A 9427-nucleotide genomic window follows, 5' to 3' on the forward strand; every position below is an offset into this window, starting at 1 on the left:
TGAGGTGAGGTCTGTAGGAGGGATGGTTTTTGTAACTAATGGATAAAGTGTATTAAGTTTCCAATATATATTTATAAGCACTTATCCTTGCGACAAATTAAATGCCTTTTTTGTTTCCTGAAAAAGAATCTCCATCATGAACAGCATGAAAATAAGGAAAAGAAAAATTGGGGAACAATATACACGATAAAGTAAATCGACTAACTAATTGGTAATGAAGAAAAAAACGTCGTTAACTCCACACCCTTATGTGTTTAGGTATAAGTAATACAATCTGGTTAAGCTGTCAGCCCAAAACTTTATACACGTGTGTTTTGGGGTAAAAAAAAAAACATCTTGAAACTATATTTTCCTTTTCTTCATCTAATAAGAGAAGAAAGTTGATCCCCACACTTTCCCCCCAAAGAGGAAAAACAAGTTCCAAAAGAAGGAAAAAAACTACTCTTTGTTGGTGACAAAGATAATAAACAAACATTAGCGAATAGCGATAATTAAAGGTGAGTAAGGAAGTGAAGAAAAGTGGATGGAGTAACAATAGTTTAACAATAATACCATGATAAAAAAAATGAAATAATTTAAAAAGGGGAAATTGATTGGCAGTTAATTTAAGGAGCAATTCTTCTACCATAATGTAGAACCATGACATGATTAGAAGGTGTTGTGTTGTCAGCAGCATCAGTAGTACTCCATATATGATCTCTTACATGTTGCAATGTCAAGAAAGGCTGTAGCTGTTGGCCTCTACATGTTATCTCTATCTGAAATTACGTACAGAGTCATTCCCATTCCATGCAAAAGCCATCACCACCACCAAATTTTTACATGCATCAACTCAACTCTATTAGTGAAATTAAAAAACTTTGAATACAAGTGCAAACAAAACATGTAAATCAATTACAGAGCATAAGATACATATAATTAATCAAGCAATAGTGATTATGATTCATGATTAACTATAAACTGTGTTAGATGTGTGTATCTTATGCTTTGCATCTTTCTTCTGGATTTTATGGTGTTATTATTTTTCCTATGATTGATGTGGTGATACTATTATTGTCTCCTTTTGTCCTTTTGTCTTTTTTTGTCTTGAGCCGAGGGTCTTTCGAAAACAACCTCTCTATTCTTTCGAAGTAGGGGTAAGGTCTGCGTACACACTACTCTCCCCATACCCAATTAGTGAGATTTTACTGGGTTGTTGTTGTTGTTGTTGTTGTGTTAGATGTGTGTAATTCGGTATTAATTAAGTAGGGATATTTAACTTTTGCTTAAGTTCAGGGACTTTTGAGACATCCTCATGAAATACTCACACCTATGATACACTCGTTAAATGTGGGAATTTTAAAGCAAATGAAAGATCAATATAAGCAAAAAAATAAAAATAAAAATGAAGATTAAGCAATTCAAACACTTCTTTCTTTGCTTCAACATGAACATTGCACATTAGATGTGCAATTGGTGATTTAAAATATACATGTAGACATACAAAAGCATAAAATGGACGAGGAAGATGTAATCTATGTTGTTTTTATCAAAAGTAAGATTAGTGGCATGAATTGTCACAAACCTACTGCCTTTATAACCATTTATTCTATTTTCTCTGTTCCATAATACATATGCAGTGCCTGCTTTACCTATCAATTTTCTCCTTTGCTTTACTTTCTTTGCATAACATTTTCGCAAAAGCTTAACATCTATTCAGTAATAGTGCAATTTTCTTATACAATCATGTAATCTAACAGGTTATAACTAAATGCAACTGCCAATAATAAGTAAAACTAATAACTTGAAAAATATATCAATAACAAATTATAATATAGTAGTATTAAATTAGACTGATAATGGAATCTTTTTTACACTGTATATGATATATACTAGTGAAATCAACATGCAACTTATAGATTATAAATAAAGGAAAGAAATAAAGCAAGTGAGAAAGAGAGGTCAGCCATGAAAACCGACCAAATGGGTCGGAGCTGGGGCGGCCCACCCACTCCCACGGTTGAAAACTTCCCCAACTTTAATCATGTTAGAGGCCATTTTAGACTTTGCTCTTTATCCAGAATGATTATACCTTAGACTTCTTCAAATGAATATGTACTCCCTGATTATGATGCAAAGATTTCCCATATTTTATTAATTCCGAGAATATTTATTTATCTTGACATTGACAGATAAATAATTTAGGGGAAAAAACAAAAGACAAAGAAAAGGTGAAGGGTCCAAAAAGTACGGCGAGGAATCGGCGTTTATCTCTATATTTTTCCATACTTAATACTCCAGTAGTCCAGTTATCAAAATCATATACCTAACTATAAAAAACAAAAAATAAAGAAAAGAAAACTCTACATGACTTGTACTACATATCGGTTACTTTATTATCCTATATTCATGCACGTCTCATTCACGTTAACCTTATAATAAACCAATAAAGGAAAAAGAACATAAAAATGTGAAATGAAGGTCAATATTCCTTCATGATTCATGAGGTGACTCTCTCCCTTTTTTAAAATCAATTTATGCATAAAACTTGGTTTCATTATTTCTTAAAAAAATTCTATATTAGGGGGAACTAAATATTTATTGATTGGTACATTTATTCCTTGTCTTAATCTGTAGACAACTTATTTATATTAGTCTCTTCGTACTTTTGTCTCTTCTGAATCATTCGTAATGATACTGCTGTAGACTAAATAGCTCATGCATTGCTTTCCTCCGACGTGTTCTTTTTTTTTTTAATTTATTTTATTTTCCTTATGGCTTGTTTTTTTTTTAAATGGACAAATGGTTGGTCGTGGATGAGATGATGGGATCTTTTTGATTATATCAAAGTGCAGCACTTAGAGGAAAAAGAGAGGAAGAAAAGAAACGTTTTATTGAATATTAATCCAAAAATAAGAGGGAGTTGGGTCCTACAATTCCGCCATGGGAGAGCTGAGTTGAAACAAGCGAAAGCATGACGAAACTCATAGGCATATATAGAGTCATAATATTGATAACAGATAAGGGCATGCAAATTTGGGTTATTGAGAAGGACACGTGGAGGAAAAAGGATAGGATCCACGTGTGTTTTTCGTGACCCTACGATATGATTTCATGGCTTGTTAACATCAAACTTCTTACCTATGATTTGTTTACATACAATATAATTAAATAATTAAAATAAATTTCTTATCGACTAAATTTTTAGATGAAATAATGAACCTACGATATGATTTCATGGCTTGTTAACATCAAACTTCTTACCTATGGCTTGTTTACATACAATATAATTAAATAATTAAAAATAAATTTCTTTTCGACTAAATTTTTAGATGAAATGATGACATACTTCAACGTGATATTATAATATACAAAGGTCATGTCCTACATGTTTGGTAGGCATATTGAGACATAATATAATTAGTTAATTAAAAGTAAACTCTTTTTAGCATTTTATGCTATTTGATAAAATGATCATATAATTTTACACTATTAATATATTTGAACACATTTTTATTTAATTACTTCCTATCATATGCACACTTAATTTTTTCATGAGTCAAGTACTTAGAAATTATTCTTGATAATGGGTGATATTAAAACCGTCCAAACAAAGATAAATTGAACATGTTCACTTTCTCTTTCCCTTCTTAAAAGTCAATGCACATTTGCGCTCAACAAAATCATTATTAAGCGCAAAACAGACCGTAGAAAAGGGAGAGAAAAGCGACCTACCAATCTTAATTTTGACATTTACTCTCTCTCATACAATTTTCATTGCTTAAGACTATTATCCTTAATATCAAAATGCTCCATACATTGTGCTAATGATAATTACGAGACATAAAAATACGCACATGATATATATAAAAGTACATACACACCCACAAAACATTATAGTGATTAGTATGAGAATAAGTAATCCTAAGCAACCAAATCATTCTTAAGATTCTTTAAGCTACTTTTTTCCTCTTTAAGCTATTTGCATGTCTGTCTTTCTATGTGAAAAATTTAAACCCTACGTCTCTTCCATGCTTAATTCTAAATACAGAAAGAAGGGTATATGTGAGTTATATAATTAGGTCCAATTCGTGATATGGTTATATGCATCATGTCAATGGTCCTAACCGCTTAGATGTAACCAATAGTGGGTTAGGTTAGGTTAAGGGAGAAGAGATAGAATTGTGCAAAGGAAAGAGAAAGATAATATTACAACATGAATTATCATTGATACCCTATTCCCTACCACTTAAAACTTTAATCATTGGTCACTTAGTTGCCATGACGTGTGGATTTATGGAAGTTTGAGTAACATAGACATGATAACCATGTCCATATATGATACCAAAACTGAAGTCAACTTGGGTAGGACATAAAAGAAGGGGCAAATAACATTAAGACGGCAAGGATGTAGCCGTTCGTGAATACTAAGAAGCAACATTAAATAAGTAAAAGCTACATTCTACGAAGGAGGCCACAATTAAATAAATAAAAGCTACATTCTACGAAGGAGGCCACAATTACATAATAGGAATGCTTACGAATAAATATATATGCAGCGAGTAACACATAGAAGTAGAATTGGTTCTTTCTTATTTACTTGGTCAATAGTTTACGTAAAGAAATATTTTCGTTGAGTTTAGATAGAGATTGTTGTAGATGCATATATTTAGGTGCTTTATTTGCGCTAAAGAACAAGGGTTGACCTCGTGGATACATATAATAAGTCCTAATTAACAAGTAACTAATAAGTAGGATGGAATGTTTAGGAAAAAGAATGTTATGTGTCATACATCCTAACAACCTAACATTAATGTATACAAGGTCTTATTTTTTAGTATGCGCTTTAGAGTTTAGATAAAACCCTAATACCAGTTATTTCAGGTAGGTGGAGGAAAAATTAATTTTTATTCCGTAGAAGTAACTTGGAAAAGAGAATGAAAGGTTAGCTAATTATTTATTAAAAATATATATATATATATATATATATATATATATATATATATATATATATATATATATATATATATATATATATATATATATATATATATATATATGGATTCTCATTCTACAAGTTGTTTCCAGATAATATTATCATTTAATTAATATGGAATGAATCTTAACGATATTCCTAACATCAAAATAAAAAATTTGAAGAAGAACAACAACTAAATGAGTGACGGTTTATTTTGTCTACATGCATGCAAATCACTAAGGTCAAAGGAGGAGAAAGAGAAAAAGTAATAGCATCTTCATTCATCAGATGGTATTTTTATAAGTAATTAAAAAACAGTTAGCCTTGAGGGCAAGTAACAAACTTTCATATAACAAATTGATTTCCTATTTATATTATTAATCTTTTATCTTTAGATTATCAAGAGAAGTTGGCGAGATGTTGAGACAATAAGCGGTAAATATAGCTTCCTTTACATGGCTCATTTTGGCTAACTAACTAATAAAACGCATTAATTATTTTCATCGGCAAATAGACACAACATCATATGCATCTACAACACCATATATAACAAAATTAGAAATCATTAATTTCCCATTGATGTACTAAAATGACAAATATAGCCATCTTCCGTTCTATTCTTCTAGCATTTAAGTCATTAATTAAATGCAATTCTTTTGAAAGGGGAAGTGAAAAAAAGAGTCATTGAGGAAGTATAGCTGAAAATCTAACACTCGACAAGAACCAAGAGTAGAAAATTTTCCATTGTTCTAACTAAGGTAAATGCAATAACGGATATTGAAATTATTGAGAATGATAGATGATATAATTTGGAGACATTTCGTAATGCTAGCATGCACTATATCCAGTATTCATCTACCTATAATTTAACTATTATCCTACAACTTAAGCTTGGCCTTCTCCTCCGATCTCCTAACTTGAAAATAACCTAATCTTTTCAGGATAAGCATATTTGGTAAGCAAAAAGAGAACAAATTCTTTTTAAAAAATCATTTCTGACCAGTATGATCAGGGAAAGAGTAGAAGAAAATTTGCAAGTCTAAAGGAGAAAGAACGCATATACAAGTACTGAATTATATTATCTTTTGAAGGAAAACAAAAGTTCTCATTAGCATATTGTTTACCTGTAATTGCTAAGTTTTTCTTTTCTAATTAGAACTTTATTGCTTTCTTCACTAAGGAGAAGAAAAGGAAAAGGTGACCGATCACTATACGAATTCTAGAGACTCTTGAAAACTCTACGCGATCAACTTGTTTGGTCTAATGAGGAAAAGGAACTTGAGAGGGAAAAAGAAGGTTTCATCTAAATAGATCTCTAATGTGCTAAGCATCCATATTCCCTTTGAGCACCTCATCAAAATGGAAAAAAGAGCATATAGGTTTGAGCCATGGATGAAAAGGAAAGGTGGCGAGTAATTATGAGATGTCATGAGTGAAAAGAACTATTCTCCAAAAGAAACATAGCCATGATTCACAGAAGATTACAAAAAAAAAGAGTTTTAAGTTCAGATAATGCATTGTTTCTTTCTCGTTCGTGATGCATTTCTTTGATATATATAAGATTATTTCCAGCTCGCTTTTCTCTATACTTAAACAAGTAGTTATGTGCTTAACAATAGACACACTTAATTAACGCCATGCCCCCCTACTTGTTTCTAACGGAAGTCTTGCTACTAACCTTAGCGGCTTCATTTGCTAACTCTATACCAGGCCGGCGAATGCAGGATCTAGAGTTAGTGAGTATAGATTGATTATGATCTTATATATGTATATATTTTAAATGTTTTTTATATGTATACATAGTTTGAACGGAAAATAATTGATTTAGTTGAACCCACAGAACCTGTTCTCTATCTGGTTATGAGTTTGTATATCGGCTGCTTAGAATCCCAAAGGACTAAGTTCTCAAAGCTATCGGAGGAAAATGGCAGATGTCATTCCAGAAAGATTGGAACATTACTTTCTTGGAAGTAAGAACGAAGCGAACCGTGAAAGTCATCAAAAGAAATGTGTTAAGGCTTATTCCTATTGTTATGTAATTTGAGTGATTTTGGGGCTGATAAGGTAGTATGTAGTTTTCTCCTGCGTTTCTTACTTTAGCCATACTCTAAAATCATTCAGCAATAGAATAATAAGCATGGAGCTAATGATCCCTATATAATTTTTAGATATGCATTTCCTTAAGATGGAACAAGTTAAGATCGACCTTAAGCTAATAATACAAAAAGAGAAGAATTAATGTAGATGGCTACCTAGAAATGTACTTCCCACCTAATTATGAAGTTCTCTTAATCCATAAATATTACCCAAAATAAACCATTAATTAGTTCTGCTGTTTCTTTCATGTTTTTTGATCCCCACCAACCGTTGTAACATGTTATGGATTTACTGGTCCAAACATTTTGGTCTTAGTTCTACTTGGAGTCTTACAGTTAACGGTTTTCGAGACAAATATAAGGCATTTATACTAACACCATAAGGAAAATATCAAACGATAGAGTAAAATGAAAATAAATAAAGGAGCAGCTGTAGAGCAAAAATGGTACTTTACATACCTCTGATTCGTTTTCCAATTGGAGCTTATTGACCAAATACTTCAACACCAATCGTATCGTCATCCTCCCATCTCTTGAACAATTAGGAACCAACCAGATTAAAAGAAAAGTTGAGTCAAAATGAAAGAAATATGAAGTCCAAAAAAGAAACCAAAAAAATAGAAAAAAAGAAAAGGAAAACTTCAAAGTAGATGGATTATATTTCTTACTTGATTCTAAGGTAGCTCTTGGATATCTGTGGCAAAAGGGGTTCTTTTGCTCTGCATCATAAAGCAAAGTAGACAAATTAGTCATGCATACTTTGAAGTAAAATAGAATTAAGAGAGTAAATAAGCAAGAAAAAAGACAATGGAAAAAAAAAAGAAGCAACATTTTTGTTTTACACTTACTGGTTTAAGGATGCTTGTAGGGAAAACCATAACCCAGAATGTGGTCTTTTTGGAGGATCAATGACCCTGAAATCTATATTAGTACTTGGTCCAGGAACTCCTATGCCGGCATGAAGTACTGGAAATGGCCGAGGGCTAAAATATGATCCTGCTGCTGAAAGTAGAGGCATAAAATTAGGATCAATATTTTGTTGGATTTGCATAGGTCTAAAACCCCAGTTAATCTCTTGGTGATGTTGTGGAAACATTGTAGAAGAACTCGTAATTCCTGGATTTTGCAAAAACAATGATGTACTAGTAGTCATAACAAGCTGCTGTTTGGGAGGTGGTGGTGCTCTAAATTCAGGAATATTATGATGTTGAAATATGGATTTTCCTTGTAATTCAGAACTACTTAGTTGCAATAGATCAAGTTCCACTGGTCCTCTTTCTGGCTTGTTCTTCTCATTGTTTGTGGCTGTGCCAATACTCAGCTGAAGCCACCCTTCATCTTCCTCCTTGTCTTTAGCCTTTTCTTGAATATTGTTAATATCGTTGTTATCTTTGGAAGTAGAACCGGTTTCGTTAATACTGCCGGTTCTTGATTCATCTTCAGCCATTGGTTCAATCAGTGCTAGATCAGATCCTAATAAACAATCTCCTGCACGTTGGCTATAATATTCATATCCTTCTTCTGCTAATTGGCTCATACGACTAAAACTCTCGTAATAACCATAAACACTGCTCTGATGATTCTGTTTAGAAAGGTTTTGAGAAGGATTAATCATGGTCATATTGAAATCCCCACAAAGTAATTACCAAAACCCAAAAAGGAGAAGAAGGCGCTGTTGTTGAAAGTTTCCTTGATCTCTCTAATGTAAGCCATGAATAAATGAGAACTCAAGAATATTCTTAATCTTCTTGTTTAACTCTACAAATTGGAAAAAGGAGGAAAGATCTGCTTTAGAGGTTCTGGGCAGAAAAACCATGCTTTCTTGGTATTATGGAGATAGAGATACCCATTGACTAGCAGAGGATAAACTGTGTCTAAAGTTGTTTCTTTTATAATATGTGCTGTTTTTATCCTCGACAAAACATCAACGGAAAAGTAGGAGAATAATACCTGCAAATCTCACTTTCCATTAATTCTCTTTGTTTGGAAGCTTGTAAGGGATGAAATAGTTTTTTCCGCAGAGAGGTAAAAATAGACGGTGGTTAGTCACTTCTTCTTGCACATCTCTCTATATAAAATATAACATATACTCTCTCCGTCCAATTTATATAATGGTATTTCTTTTGTAATCTATACCAAAAAAGGTATATTTTTATATTTAAAAATATTTTTATTTTAAATATTTTATTTTATCTTTGATGAGATAAAATAATTTATAACTACATAAATATTTACGGCTTATTTATTTAGACTGTAAATTTTTAAAAAATTAAATTTTGTATCCAGTCAAATTCTATCACATAAATTGAGACAAATGAAGAATTACTAACTAATAAGCAAGCCCTCCTTTCACTTTACTTGTCCACAATGGACT

At 31.8% G+C, this 9427-nt stretch overlaps 1 protein-coding gene across 1 annotated transcript; it reads right to left on the reverse strand.

Moving 5' to 3' along the window:
• Positions 1-214: 214 nt before the first annotated feature.
• Positions 215-9114, reverse strand: LOC107827282 (uncharacterized). The gene is made up of 4 exons (XM_075221847.1): positions 7902-9114; positions 7722-7772; positions 7513-7585; positions 215-758 (listed from the first exon to the last, which is right to left on the reverse strand). The coding sequence occupies exons 1-4, from the start codon at positions 8672-8674 to the stop codon at positions 606-608; spliced, it is 1050 nt and encodes a 349-aa protein (XP_075077948.1). The 5' UTR covers positions 8675-9114; the 3' UTR covers positions 215-605.
• Between the last annotated feature and the right edge of the window lie 313 nt (positions 9115-9427).

Source organism: Nicotiana tabacum, chromosome 9, assembly GCF_000715075.1.
Source record: "Nicotiana tabacum cultivar K326 chromosome 9, ASM71507v2, whole genome shotgun sequence".
NCBI classification, from domain to species: domain Eukaryota; kingdom Viridiplantae; phylum Streptophyta; class Magnoliopsida; order Solanales; family Solanaceae; genus Nicotiana; species Nicotiana tabacum.

What these genes read in the sequence shown, in the direction of transcription:
- LOC107827282 (XM_075221847.1), bottom strand. Translation starts at nt 8,674, where the DNA reads ATGACCATGATTAATCCTTCTCAAAACCTTTCTAAACAGAATCATCAG. An exon ending in CTACAAGCATCCTTAAACCA is followed by an intron (nt 7,773 to 7,901) that starts GTAAGTGTAAAA and finishes TTTATGATGCAG; the next exon opens with AGCAAAAGAACCCCTTTTGC. An exon ending in AAGAGCTACCTTAGAATCAA is followed by an intron (nt 7,586 to 7,721) that starts GTAAGAAATATA and finishes TAATTGTTCAAG; the next exon opens with AGATGGGAGGATGACGATAC.